Here is a 15,550-nt window from a genome sequence, read left to right as displayed (position 1 = left end):
CGAGAGTAGACCTCATCACAAGCTCTGAAACGACATTTTCAAAATGAGGTGAACTTGAGTGAAGTTTTTAAAATCATGGTTAAAAAATACTTCTGGGGCCCCTTTCAGCTGGGGGGCCTTTAAATAACGAGCTAAGGTACCCTAAAGTGCGTTACACCACTGTTCTAAGGTCATCAAAAGGGAATGTTTTTGTGGACAATTTACCCCTTGACCCCAATCTTATCACCCCACAAGTTTGTTCTCACTATGGCCCTGGAAAATACTCCCTTGTTATCTTACATTGATTTCTCTATGAAATCGCATCAAACGTTGAAGGTCTCTTTCAGTGGCGGAAATTCATTTTTCAAGTTGGGGGGGGGGGGCAATGCCTACAAAAGCAAGCAAATTTGCCGACAAATAACATAATGTTGCCGACAAAATCGACAATTTGGCAAAACATTGGAGGCGGTTGCCCCCCACACCCCCGCAATTTCCGCCACTGGTCTCTTTTAACATAATTCGTACACAATTCTTCCTGTTCAACAGCAAAATCTTCTCGTTTACTAGCTTAATTATTTAGGACGCGAAAAAAAGCAAAAAGAACAATTTTTCCAGCCAAAAATATATCAATAAATCACAAACAAGGCCTTGCGAACCAGTATTAACGATCATTCCAAAAGATTTAACGATTATAAGATTGGTGTGAAAATACAATTCTGCTTTCTTTCTTATGTCGATCTCACAAACTGTAAAAATTATGGAGTTTGAACCGAAAATATTATAACACCAACTACATCGACAAGTGACGACTCTGTATTCAAAAAATTATTCGAGTTCTTATATTTTGCTCGAAATATTTCAAAATGTCAATATAGGGGTGTTGGAGTTGCAAACATATCCACAATGATTACATGAATTACAAGAGACAAATGGTAGGTTATTATACTTTAAAGGGAATCACATACTCTGGGAGCTGGTAAGGACGGTCATAGCTCTCGCTTATAAATTGAGACATATGCTTGATGCACGGGGTATGTTTCTCAAGAGCTCACTGGTGCACGGCTGAAACTAATACATTTCAGCCAGTGGTGTAGTGCTATCAAAATAGCAAGAGGGTGGGGGGGAGAGGGGGGGGGGGGCTCTTGCACAAAATGTTTGGAAAAACAATAGCAAAAGTAGAAATTTGCCAATTTTCGGTAGCAACACCTTCCTTTAAGCTCCGTGTACATTTTGTTGGAAACTGTGACAGATTATGTTCCAAGACAATAATTTAGGTTGATGACAAATTAAAAAATTAGGGAAAAATAGCACTAATGGGATAAATGTTGCTAATACATAACAGAAATTTAGTAACTAACAAGTGAGAAAGAAAAAAATCCGATGAAAGATATCAGTGAAATATTGCGACGATATACGAGAAGGGAATAACTGTTCGTTGTTTGCAGGTTTTCTTTGTTTGGACTTTAATTTATAATTCAAATCATAGTTTTATCAAAAGAAAGACATTTGAGGGAAGATTATTTGTCCGTAGTTTGAAAGTAACGTAATCCTGATTGGAAGATGTTTACAATATACTGGTGTCACTAACTGTGGGCAACAAACTGTCTACAACTCTATACGAGCGGCAGCTCATTCTTACAAACAGCGTACGAGATTTACACCAAAACAAATGGATTCCCAGTAATTTCAGATAAAACAATAAAATTTCCACAACGGTTTACTAAATTTTTATAGAGTGATTTGCCCCTCGACTCTGTATTAGTGGAGCTAATTGGGCGATGAAAATTTTACAAGGAAGATGCCATCTTGAGTAAGGGAGAGTTTGTGTAAACTGATGCACAATTTTAGATTAAAGACCAGGGTTAAAATCGTATAGCTAGATATCGAAAATCGTTGTTGAATATTGTATAAAGCGGGAAGAATTGGCAAATGGATAATAAAGGGTATTGGGAAAGGGCAAAAATTCTGTAGAAAGGAAAAGTCGTTACTGTGAAATTATGAGTATACTAGAGAATTTGATACAAATCTAGTCGGAACAAGAGACAAAATGACTCAAGGGGCGACATACTACATCCAAATAAAAACGAAATAAATAACCTTTAGATTTTTAATGTAGACAAATTTCAGTCAGAATCTTCATCTTCGCCGTAGTCATTTGCTGTAGCCGCTAAAAATATTGAAAAGTGACATTAATAACCACTTGTACCAGCAAGAGAAGCGAGACATGGGACATAACTCAAAATTGTTAATAAAACTGGCAATGTTTTGCTTAAATTGTTAAAAAAACTCATCAGCAAAAGATTTAATTTTTTCATTTCATTTCTAAGATATTACTAATGCAACTCTCCCCCCCCCCCCTCTAGAAAAATGTTGATAGCAAATATCATACAAGCCCATAGAAACTTCATTAATTCCCACGAAAGTTTGTAGCCAGCCAACTTTGTTTTCATAAGGAGAGGGAGACAGCTGAATTCGAGCTTAAAAACTGACATTATTGTTCCAGGGCTTTTGGCAGTGATATAAGGTTGATTCGGTCAAAGGAAAATCTAAAAAATGTCCCTTTAAGGCACACTTCCACTATTAAATATATATCGATGCTCTAACTTATGAACTTAACTTATGAACTTAACTTATGTTAATTTATGAACTTGATAAAAAACCAAATAGGTTTTCCTTGTTTTTTTCCCGTTTTTGCTAAGATTTAATTTGCTCCCAAGAAAATCCACACCTATCTCAAAACAATGATATGGTATTAGGCAATTTAAAGGTTATCGAAAGACAAGTGACTGACAGTAACCACCTATCAATCAGTACAACTTTAGTATCTGTTGATTGCCTTTAAAAGTCACAGAATATCAGAAAAGGAAGGATGGCAAAAAGTTGCTGTTAACGACAAACTGCAAACCAAAAATGAAATAAAAAGATTATTTTACAATTGATAAAAGCAAAAGTTCAAAAAAAGAGAGGTGTTTTATTGGCAGAATTCCTTGTTTATATCGGAAGTAACATGAAATTCATTCGATTTTGTGACACTACATCGTTGAAGTTTCTTACCCACTTTATCCTTTAGCAGCATTGCAACTTGTGGATTCCTCGCTAGATCGTATGGTTTTTTCTTTTCGTTGTTTTGAATGTTTTTATTTGCACCTTAAAAAGAGCATAAATTGTTCTCAACACATTGGGTTCCATGCTGAAGAATGGCAATTGTCAGCTTTTGAAAATAGTTGGCAAAGGCGTTATGTTGAGACAAATAGGGAGACTTTTAGGCCATTCTGTGCTGTTCATGCGAGGCTGTAAGCTAATTTCAAATACCTTACAAAGTCGAGGCAGGGACATGGTTTTAAAAAGAACAATTTCTGCTTCTGAGTTTTGGCACAAAAAATGCCTGACCGGAGCCAATAAGGAAGGTCTTGTAGGAACCAAAGTTTGATTGGGTCGGCCATTAGAAGCATTTCACTTCAAAACAATGAGACAGCCTCATATGTTATTGTAAATGGAGCATACACTCATTTTTTATAACAAACAAAGATCGATGTTGAGTACCCCATTTCCTTACGCTTTAAGAAATTCTAATACTCAATATTTCGTTAACTTTAGCATTTAGGGTCCATACTTAACTTTTCATGCTATGAAATTTTCCAACAGAAACTTCTAGGGGAGGGTTTTCGCAGCTGCGACGTTTCTACTGTTTTCAAATGCTCAATGCATTGCTGCCAAGAGATTCGCTTCCGTTCTAGTGCTGTTTTATGTGGGAAAAATGCATTTTCTTTCTCTGTGTGTAAGTTTTTAACCATCAAATCAATTATATATATTGGTAAATCTTTACAAAAATACTGCGTTCTTGAAATTTTTCGAAATTGAATATTTTTTTGCTTCGCATACTGAAGTTTCTGATTTTTTCCCGACTGCTCTGTACTCGTCTTTTATAATCAGTTTTATATATAAAAATGGTTGATTCATGACCTGATCTTTGTGTTAAAAAACATAATCAGGCGGATCTATGTACCACAAAACCCGCTGAAAGTATGCTTGAATTGACATTTTAAAAGCCACGAAACCCTTCTATTAAGGACTGGAAAAACTTGTTCCAACAGGAAACAGAAACAGGAGACAACGTACCTCGGTCCAGAAGAATCTCGACCACACTTGCATGACCCTTCCATGATGCATTGTGAAGTGCTGTGTCGCCAAGTTTATTCTGGAAGTAATTTACCATACTGTTAAAAAGATATAATTCTTTCAAAAGTATAGGGTTAACATTTGTATACAGAGTGGGTATTTCCCAAATAGGGGGGGGGGGGGTTGTTGTTTTAGGAAGTCCTAAGCGAATATTTAGAGACCCTAATTTTATGATTTAATGAGCCTTGGGGTTAGGGTCAGTTTCTCGAAGGAATGCGAAGGGTTACCATATATTATATACAGGACGGTAGCCTGAGCCCTAGACTTCTGGTTCTACTTTGGGGTCTGGAACTCAGGCTACAGGACGGTGGCTCCTGTTGTTCTGGGGGAGAGGAGGGGTAAGTCCCTAAAATTAGAAAAACCTTTGTTTCTAACAAACAATACATTTTGTTCCTATTGTTAGGGAACAAAAGAGACCAAAATAATTTTATCCTTCCTAGGAAACTGTGATAAATCGCATATTCTTTGGTGGATATAAGTTCAAAATACCGTGTAATTAAGTCAGCCACAAATCATGCGCTGACTCAGAATATAAGCTTAAATATTTATTTTCCCACGGGATTTCAGGAATAAGCAATATGGTGCAAGGTAATCCCACGGGAACAGAAATTATTTGTTGAATTATTCAGTTTACTCAAAGTATGTTTGAATAAAAGAGAATTCAATTAATTGAAATATAAAATCACAGTCAACGTATGATATCAAGAAAAGCGATATTATAATACTAATTGTCAAATATAGAAGGTTTGAGTTTGCATCGGTTATAAGTGGGGAAAAGAGGCTTTTCCTGTCCATTCCCACCCAATTATCAATCCGATTTGAGGGTTATTGTGTATCCTTAATGTTAGGCAGGCGAATTATCTTTCCTTTGTTGTCATTTAAATATCAACAATAAATACTATTAGAAAAATATGTTTCTCAATGACAGCTGCTTCAGTCTCAAGGATATTTGACAAATATAACGAGGCAAATGTAAGTAAATTTATCAAAATACCTGCACGTTTACATCGACGTGAGGGAGATTTAAGAGTTGAGCCGCGCAATCTACGAAAAAAGTAATCAGGATTAAATATGAAGGCAAATTTATAGAATGCCTATCTGAATCGGCTGAACAATATTTTTGACGGTCATAGAAAATTGGGTCCTCTACTAGATTGAAAATACTTCATGAAATAATATTGAAAAAAAAGGTAAAAAATATTGTCAGCAGAGAAAAAGTACATGGGTATTGAAATAATACACGGTCAGTATGAAACTGCTTTTTTACTCAAATCTTATACGTTACAATCCTCTAATTCTTCATGAGTATTTTGTCTTTCAAAGTTACGCTGGACCGTTATCAATTCGATCAAAATTTACTTCTTTGACTAAATGTATTGCATCGTGAAATGGTGAGCTGAAAAGAACGATTTCTCCAGATTTCGTTCTACTTCTTTTCATTTCATAAATCAGCTTTAAAAATTAACAAATTCCGACGGTGCATATAAATCATGAGCAAAAGGAAAATTGGTAATAAAGACGAAGGCTGGCAGTGCCGTAGAAAGGAAAATTCATAAGAGGCGATAAATTTAGATTTCCCGACCGAAATCTATAAGCCAGTTTATTTTTGTCATAAGTTTGGACATAATATAACTACATTAGAACAGAAAAGCAGAAGATAAACAGAAGGTAAAGGCAAGTGTCACAAATTGTACTATTTGATGATATTATGGTCTCCTCCTCTAAAAGGCGTCTTAAGTAGGCCTACTATACCTAATTGAATGAGATTGCCCATCTGATTCAGAGCATCGAAGAAATTGTTATATTAACTTTAAAAGTCTTTCCTCTTTAAACGTAACATTTAAACAAAAAAATTGACAACCATGTTATTATTCCATGAGGATCACAAGTTTTCCGATAAAATAGCAGTTTAGCCTAACAGGTGTGTCTTTCGCCCCCTGACTCCCTCTATCTACGGCACTGAAGGCAAATATATTTACCAAAATGGCCTCCTGATGCAGCCCAGTGGAGTGCTGTTGAACCAGACTTATCAAGGCTATTTGGTGACACCTAGACGAAACAATAAACCTTCAGAGAATTAAGGCCATTTGTCCTATTTTTAAAATTCAAATTTGATGAACATGTTTTGATGTAGCACAATGCAGTGTTTTTGTCTATAAAAACAACGGGATAACAATAAAGGATAAAACAAACCACAAAACATACCTTTTATGCTAATATAATTTAAAACATTATTTCAAACAACTTTTGAGGCCTGCACTAAAATATCTTGTATATATTAAATAAAAATTATGGCAGACTTTGCCAAAAGAAATTAAAAAGTCCCGATCACTAGAAATATTTAAAAGAAATATTAAGTCCATCAAAACTTTGGACTGCAGCTGCAAATTGTGCAAAGATATGTTCCAAATCTAGGTTTTTGTAATTAATATATTTGTAAATTGTAATTAGTAAATTTTGTATAGTTGGCCTTAATTAGCTAAACGCTATTTTCTCCGCCAACTCTAAATAAATTGTTTAATATTATTATTATGATTATGATTGTTATTATTATTATTAATAATTATCATTACTTGAGAAACTTATATTGTTAATTTATCTGATAAAATTAAAGCGAAGATAAAAAGTAGATCCGAAATGTGCACAAGGGATTCTCTTACTCCGGGAGTTTTCTTCCCCTTCTATTTCCTCCTTTATGTATTATTGGTATGAATTGTGTCGTTTTCAATTTTCGCTAGATGGTTGAGTTAATTATAGAGGAAAGTTTAAGCTGGGCTTTCTTAGGCAAATGCAAAGCTAGAGTCAGCTGGCATTGTGTAAACTGGTTCGTGCTAGAACCAAATGCTTAAATCTACATGTTGGCATAAATTGGTTATGTTTCAAAGCTGAGCAAAGAAGTCCTAATCTATGGTAGGGAAGGATTTTAAAAATAGAATCAAATATGAAAGTATTTGGTCCTAGCAACTTTGTTTTACTTATATTAAGAGAAAACATGGATCAAGATTTGATCTTAACAAGTAAATAAAGAGCAAAAAAGCTTTTACGATCAATAATATCTATTGGACATACCTTGTTTAGGATGCATTCTTTCAAAAATCCCAAATTACCTGGATGTAGAAATTGTTTGATTCTAACATCGATTAAATGAAACGTAGTCAGTGTGGTGTATGCATCAAGTTCAAGGGGCTATTTTTGTGTAATAGGACTGGACGCTAGTCTACATTACTCTATGATAATTTATGTTACTTGTGTATAGTATGTATTGTTGTAATTATGTTATGCTCATTAGTCAGTTTCGAGTCTCAACACGAGTTGCACGCTATCGTTATCGCTTCTTACCGTTTACGACTATTCATAAATAACAGCTACAATGCCTGCCAAAAGTACTTGGAATACCCAGCAATTTACGCTGCATTTGATATCTTTCATTCCCTCCATGAAAAAAATTTGCTACTTCCGCCCCCTTCCCCCTAAAACAATGTTGATGATTTAGAGAAATATCATAAAAGAAGCGCAAAAGAAAGTGCTTCCTGAAATCCTAACCCGTTTGATAGTAAACCAACATTGTTCTGTAAGGGATGATTGATTTTGACCTTGGAAATTGATGTCAGTGTTCCAAGACTTTCGGCAGGCATTGTAGCCTTAACCTATAACCTGTAAATTTTTGCATGCAAAGATTTAAACAGTAATTTATGCTCATAAGGTTAGGGGCTCACGGTACCCGAAAATATCTTTCGTTGTTCTGTACTCGATATGGAAGTTAAGTTTCGAGACTTTGAAAATTGGGATATACATTTTTGATATCCCACTTCTTTTTTGGTCTGCTGCGTGGAAACAAAAGATGACGTCATTTGGCAGTTCTCGGTTGGAGCTTGTTGTCCCAGCTGGTTTAATCAATGGCCGTCGTTTCTTTTCTTTCGCTTGTAAAGGTAGATGGAGGACGCGATGGACCGTTGTAGTGGAGGTGGAAGTAAAAGAAATGGCCTCGGTGTTTGTCATCGGTATAAACGAGCAAATCTTGTTTCTGTGTTACGAGACGCTTGCACACTAGCACCATTTCTCGCACCATGACTTTCACCGAAATCATACCCTCATATTTCTCCCCCTCTCTCGTTTGAAACAAAAATTTTGTTTCCACAAAGTAGATAATCTTTACATAGACCGACCCCCATGCATTTGAGGAATTACTGAATTATCACAATTTTTGTGCCTCTTTGAGGATCTCATGGGTTGTTGGTTTGGCCAATTTTGGTTCGGGTTCTTTCTTGAAGGTTATTTTTGACAGCCTAACGATCGAAATTTATCGTTGAGTCATTAATAACGCTTTTTGTATCTAAAGCCCTGGCCAAACGAGCCAACATTTCGCCCAACATTTCGCCCAACATCTTTCCCAACAATGTTGGGAGTTGTTAGGAACGCTGGCCAAACGATCCAACAATTCACCCAACATTTAGCACAACCATTTTTGGGATACTTTTTGGGATTGAGTCCAAGACAACCTAAGCCTGCCATCCCTGATCTTGAAAGCAACGCTTTTCTTTTCCCCAAAACTCTATTCATCTCCTTTACGGCTTCGTCGTACTAATCTTTACTCACTAAATCTCTTTCTTCGTACTCTTCCATTCAGGGGCGAAACTACCGGGGGGGTGTGGGGGGGTGTGACACCCCCCCCAATCCAAAAAATAGTTGATTTCGCAGGGCAATCGAAGATTTCGCAGGGCGCCAAGAAGAGCTTTATTGCCACGCAGAAATGCCACCTCTGAAGTTCTTAAAGAGCCGTTTAGGAATTTTGAAATGGAAATATCGTATTTGTTATGAACCTCCCTTCCTGACATTGCATTTTAGAGAACGGAACAGGTATGTAAGGAAAAGCTCCGTTATTTGCAAAGCGAAAGCATTTCTTACCGAAAGTCATAGCCAATGGATGCAATGATTGATGCATATGTTTATGAGGGCAAGGTTGAGTCATGCAAATTAATTTAAGTTGTAAATTATTTTCATGACATGCACGGCGTCACTGGGGGGGGGGGGGAATAAGGGGCTGAAGTCCCTCACTTTGGTCAAGATAGGAATTTTTTTATCATTTTTTCTATTACTTTTTAACCGTGCATGAACTAAAAAACATAATAAATCGTTAAGATACCGATTTTGTTTCAACTAATTGCTAATTTTTCACGTATATTTTTATTATTTTTCTTTTATTTGCATTAATTCAGTAAATCATTTAATGTATCATTGCAATGTTTTAATTTTGGATGTGTAAACATGGCCTTCTTGATACAAGAAACTGCACATTTCTGTTCAGGAAAAAAAATTCTCCCAATCAAAACAACATCTTTCTCTGTCATTCACAACTACGTGCAATCTGAAACGAAAGGTTGCCGTTTCTTTCCTTCCCCAACGTCTAACACTAGAGTTTTAGCATGACATCCCCCTCCCTATTTTTCCCAATAAACAATAATATTTTCAATAAACAATCAGTTCTTTTAGCACTATAGTATTTTGCTGAATTTTTGTCTGAAAGATGCTTTTTAGCCCTTTTTACAAGGTATAATTTCAAAAAATTTCTTCACGTCGGACCCAACCATGGTGGGTCCTCCTACCTCACTAAACTCGACTCTTAGCCCCACTGGGTTAAATTTCGTTGCGCTGTCTACATCATGTCCCCCCCCCCAATTAGCTGTTTATTAGCTTAATTTTGCAAACCAACATTAAATGAAGTGAATATAAAAAAACAATTTACGCTCACGTAGAGAAATAGAAATTTCATAGGCAATGAAGTTTCAAGTTTGTTTTTATTGCTTAGAAGTTTGTCCTTGGTAAAGACCAGTGTACACTGGTAAAGCTTTCACTAGTAACCTATAGACAAACCGTTGCTACGAGGTCTGCAGGGCACCACTCAGTTTTGCAGGGCAGAAACCCTTTTCACCCCCCCAAAACTATTGGCCAAGTTACGCCCCTGCTTCCATTATCCAATATTCTTCAGTCGTCCAAATCTATTCTACGCTCTTCATCTTAAAATTTTGATCTCTGCTTCACGAACTCGAGCTTGGCGCGCAGCGCTATTCACTTTTAAAAATTGTTTACAGCGCTTGCGTGAAGCCAACAAATGTTGGGCAACCCGGCCAAACGAGCCAACAACGCAAAACAGCACCTTGAACAATAGGGATTATTTTAATTACCATCCAACAGCCGCCAACATTTTTGACCAGTTTCAAATCGATCCAACAATTCAGCCAACATCTTTCCCAACAATGTTGGGTGACCCAACATGGTGGCCAAACGACCCAACATTTGAGCCAACATGCGAAAAAAGCGTGTTGGCTGAAATGTTGGGTGAAATGTTGGCTCGTTTGGCCGGGGCTTAACGTCACTCCTATATAGTGACAACACGTTGCTGGACTGACGCCTGCTGTTGGTTGCTTCGCTTCGTTCGATTGTAAAATAGAAAAGTTGTTATTATTGGAAATTCGCTGAATCTCGAGTTTCAATCACTGAACTCTGAATACAAGGCAGGGCCAACTGGCCCCAGCTCGAGGGGCAATTCACTCTTGCAAATAGCGTACGAGATTTTGCCTAAAACAAAAGGATTTCCTGGGATTTTCAGGTAAAACAATAAGATTTTCACAAAAGGTGTACGAGATTTTTTTAGAGTGATTTGCCCCTCGCCCCAGCTTACAACTTGAATATTGGATTTTCCAAATTTCAAAAAGTTTCCAAAATAAACATGTTTCATTAAAATCAGAATAGTAGTCAAATCATACTAAATTCCAAAAATGTTTTCCCAAAGAGGAAAAATATGGGGGAATTATCCTAAGTCTGCAGCCCCTATACCTTAGCTATGCCACCACAGAAACATAAAAATAATTTTTGCACCTCTTTTTGCTGCTTCATGCATTGGGTGATCAACAGATTCTGTGCTTTCTTCAACTACAAGGGAGAACATTATATTTTTTAGAATTGAAAATGGAACTTATAGTCAAAAGAGTTTTCAATGTCATGGCAATTCAGGCACCGCGGAGCGTTGAGAAAAGTGGGGGGGGGCTAAAACCGTATAAAAAGAGGCTTTCTGGTAGTTTGATACTTAATATTTGGCATTTTTGCAAAAAGTGGGGGGGGGGGGCTAAAGTCCCCCAGCCCCCTGCTCCGCGGTGCCTGCAAATCCAGGAAAAGGAATAAACAGGTGAGGTCACGTTTGAGGAGCTGTTTTGTTTTACTGATTGAAAACATTAAGAGTTATAATAATAATGATTAAATTGTTTACCGTAATTTGATGGTATCATTCCCTCTTTACTGCCCACCTTTGCCCTCCACCAGCCACTAGGATTATTCTATAAGAGTTCAGAACAAAATTATGTATAAAAAAAAGGTCAGAAAATTTAAGGAGGAAGGAAAACTCAAAGTCTGGGCAACTGGAGAGATTGAGCTGAAATGTGGTAGAAGTATAAGAAGAGGTAGGCTTATAATTTCAATGCCTGATAATTCAGAGAGATATTCCCTCATTCAAGAAAAGAAATTCCCATTCATTATCATATCTGTATGGGACAATGAATTGAGCTTTTGAAACATTGAAGAAATTTTTGTTTCCTTTTAAACAGGGCCCACACCACAAGTCTGAAAGTGGGGGGAGGGGGGGCAATTCTAGGAAAAGTAGGGGACCAAGGCTTTTTCCCCTTTCACAGTAGTATTAAAATTATTCCCTTCACAACAAAGTGGGGGGGGGGCATTGCCCCCCTGGCCCCCCAGTAGCATGGGCCCTATAAAGTTTGATTTGATATCAGACTTTGACTGTATGCATAATAAAAACAAGGATTCTTCAATTAGCTTGTATTGCTGATCCTAACCAAGAAGCTTTCAGGTTTCAAGCAGAGTTAGTTTCCTTGTTAATCAGTAGTCAAATTATTGCTTCAAAAATACTTTTGATTTGATGACATCAGTGTGTAAGGTCTGCACTTGAGCAAACTATAAAGTAAGGAAGATTGCTTCTACTGCTCTTCTATGTATTACTTGATGCCTTTTAGACAGAACTGTCCATGCAGTGGTTTGCAAAACAGGGCAATACTAAGTTGCAAACTTTCAGTTTAAAAGAATAAATGAACTTTTTTGATGGTTCATTCATGTAAAGAAACATATTCTGCATGAAATAGCATGCAAATCAGTATACAGGTTGGTATATTATACACTTAGTGAGCAAAAAGTATTTCACAGGCTGAAAAAGAAATGGCGGCAATGCAGCAAAATGTAAGTTATAAGATGAATTTTTAACTATGTTGGACAATTTATCAAAGTTTGATGCTGGAAATAGTAAATGCAAGAAAATTCTTGACTTTTATCTATTTCTATACAAAATCAACATGTCGCAAAAACACAAAGATTGAGCCACGATAATTGAAGTACCCAAGTACCCATTTGTAATAAAAAAGTTCATCTATGCACCAATTTGTGATATCTTATAACAATGATCTTGGGTATTTGCTTTAGTCTTGGGTGTCTAGAACTGCTCGTTCTTCTCACTTTTGTTGGAGAAAAAGCTTAAGATTTTGGTCGGAAATTTTTAGATCTGCAATGGGCCTAATGGCATTGGCCGCTTCATGATATGTTGCAGTACAATTTAATCAATAAAATATCGTCCACTCTTTCTTTTCCACCCGATTGCAATGTTGTAATTTGGAACAAATAATGCTGCAAATTGTGCAAAATAAATTGCGTCCTGTCATTAATTGAAAATACCAAAATTCGCGCAATAAACAGGTTCCCTCATTCCCCAATAAACAGATCAGACATAATAAAATGTCTTAAAATAAGCCATTTTCCATCAAATACACGGCCATCAATGATCAACTTGGTACTTTAACACCAAAATGTGATCTTGCAAATGTTTTTCTGAACTTATCATGTCGCCATTAACAAAACATGTTTCAAAACTTTTTGACAAATTTTTAGCAAGTCTCACAAAGGTTTCTAAGCTGCGAGACTTTCCGATAAAAAGTTCCTTGTTTTCCTTTTTCAAAAGTGACTTTTTATAATCTTTAAATCAAAAATTGTTGCCAGCAGATTGAAGATTGGTTTGATTGGTTATTATCTATAAAAAGACACCTAATGGCTTCACAAAAGTGGTTTTATTTTTTATCATCATGTTGTTTACACGGTGGTCGCCATTACTCATTTATCAAACCTGTGCAATAATTTTGCTCACTAAGTGTATATGGTTTGAAGGTAAAACCTTAAAGATAATGGCCTAGAAATGTATGTCTGACAAATCTTGGTCTAACAAAACCAATTCTGCATTCTATGGGACCTTGGCAAATTTCAGCTCAAACCAAACTTTCATTAAGATGATATTCTACATAACATGTCTCTGTTGCTTCCTTTTGCCATCTTCAGTTGGTTTTGCGTGATTTCAGATAAATGTAGGATCCTTGGCTTTGGCAAAATTAGGAAAATGTTTTAAGAAATCAGGAGTAGCTTTAAGTGAGCATGGCCTTCTCCATATTTGAGGTTGACCAATATTTCAGATTGGAAAAAAAGAACATTAACATGATTACCTTGTCAATAATATACAATATATCTCCTTCTTGGAAACTTAGTTCATCTTCCTACAAAAAGCATACATGCCAATAAATTGAACTTCAAATAAAACATTTTACACTTTTGTTAATGTTTAATCTTTCATCTCCATCAATCAACTACATACATACGGAAATTAACATGCAAGAAAATAATAAACTATAAATTCAATTAATTTGATTTGGAATTTTTCCTGCGAATCTAATGACTTTATTGAAAATCTGGCACACTTAAAACAAAACTTGCATGAAATGCTTTGTTTAAATTTTATCTGAATTTTATAATTGAATAATTTTATTAAATTAAATTTTACAAACCTGTTGTGCATTGTAGTTGTACAAAGCCCTGACAACCTGAACATGACCTGAAAATGTTTAAATGCATTTCATGAAGTGAAAAACAATGAATTTAAGAAGGAAAAAAACGAGCCTATAAAGAAAAACTTCAGGTTTTAATTTTATAGATATTCTATACAAGGATGTAAAAAAGTTGAAAACATTTTTGACGGCCTGCTAATTTAGAGCATGATAGTATTAAAACATACTGAACAGGAATGATTTTGATGCCCTTTAAACAATAAGAGGTCTTTGTGTAATTCTTAATTAATACATTTACTCTTAAAATTATGTTTGACTGTTATCTTCATGATCAAAATCTACTACCATATAGCAATTCTGCTTCAATACAATCTACTAATCAGCTTTGATTATACACGTATGGGATAAATTGGTAATATAAGGGGAATGTAGATGTATGTTAAAAAATGGCCTCCTGAAGAAGCACAGTGGAGTGTTCAACTAGGCTCACCAAGGCTTCTTGGTGACACAACAAAAATACACCTTTTCTACCTTTCGTGGCAATAATTTTCAACCCTCCAACAGAAAACTTGTATTGTCTGCTCATCTCTTTGTGGAAATTTGAGCCACATACAAAATGGTTTTGAGGTCATTACAGACCTGATAATACAGCAAGTTCCTGTAAACAAAAAATTTTGAGGACCCTAAGGGCCCTGATGCTCAAGGGAGTGTCCTCTCCAAGTGATTAGCTTAGCTACTAAAATTTCTCCTTAATTTTTCCACTTCATACAAATCAATCTTTTTTACTCTACTTTAAGTGTATTATTGTCTCTTTAGTGGAATGGTATGTCTGTAGCAGAATTTAAAAATAATGAACTGAAGTGCTCGGATGGTTGGAGAAGATGCAAAGCGAAAAATGACTTTAGTTTGTAAAAGCTCTACAAACGACATTTCTTTGTTAAATTCTGACCAAATTATTGGTGCACAAATACAAAAAACTGACAAGAAGTATGATTTATATAAACGGCAATCTCTTTCTAGTGACAACCAAGCAATATTTTCTGTGGGAAGGGCATTCTTATTCCTAGTTTTCGTCAAAAATCATCTTCCTAAATGAATTGAAACTTGGTCTCGCCACTCTAATTTAACTTAACTTAAAATAACTTAAAATGACTCTTGTAATGTCTGCAATGGCTTTAATACCATCAACATAGCTCTGTATATGAATATTTGAGCAAAGTTGAATGGTAGAAACATGGGCCTAACAGAACAGACTCACTGAGGCTGACTTACCTGGCCTAGAGGGCGGAGGTGGAGCTGGTCTTGACGGCCGCGACATACTTCTAACACAAAGAAACAAAGAAAGCTTTAAAATTAACAATATTTTTTATCTTTTTATTCAGCTTTTTGTGCAGATGAATGCTGTTTAAGAGTTGAGAAATGCTCAAAGAATTTGCTGCTGCATCGTGAAATGGCGAAGCGGAAAGCGGACCCGGAAGAACAACAAGCGTAGCCTCGGATGTGCTTTG

At 36.0% G+C, this 15,550-nt stretch overlaps 1 protein-coding gene across 1 annotated transcript; it reads right to left on the bottom strand.

Annotated features, from left to right (window-relative positions):
• Positions 1-1,308: 1,308 nt before the first annotated feature.
• LOC135687795 (osteoclast-stimulating factor 1) lies at positions 1,309-15,538 on the bottom strand. The gene is made up of 11 exons (XM_065204464.2): positions 15,315-15,538; positions 14,043-14,089; positions 13,704-13,754; positions 11,423-11,489; positions 11,035-11,088; positions 7,228-7,265; positions 6,138-6,207; positions 5,153-5,202; positions 4,099-4,177; positions 3,034-3,126; positions 1,309-2,146 (listed from the first exon to the last, which is right to left on the bottom strand). Exons 1-11 carry the CDS (start codon positions 15,358-15,360, stop codon positions 2,103-2,105), a joined length of 639 nt encoding a protein of 212 aa, XP_065060536.1. The 5' UTR covers positions 15,361-15,538; the 3' UTR covers positions 1,309-2,102.
• Between the last annotated feature and the right edge of the window lie 12 nt (positions 15,539-15,550).

This window comes from Rhopilema esculentum, chromosome 20, assembly GCF_057945365.1.
Source record: "Rhopilema esculentum isolate cy_ngs chromosome 20, ASM5794536v1, whole genome shotgun sequence".
Classification (NCBI taxonomy): domain Eukaryota; kingdom Metazoa; phylum Cnidaria; class Scyphozoa; order Rhizostomeae; family Rhizostomatidae; genus Rhopilema; species Rhopilema esculentum.
This window is presented reverse-complemented; position numbering and strand designations above follow the sequence as displayed.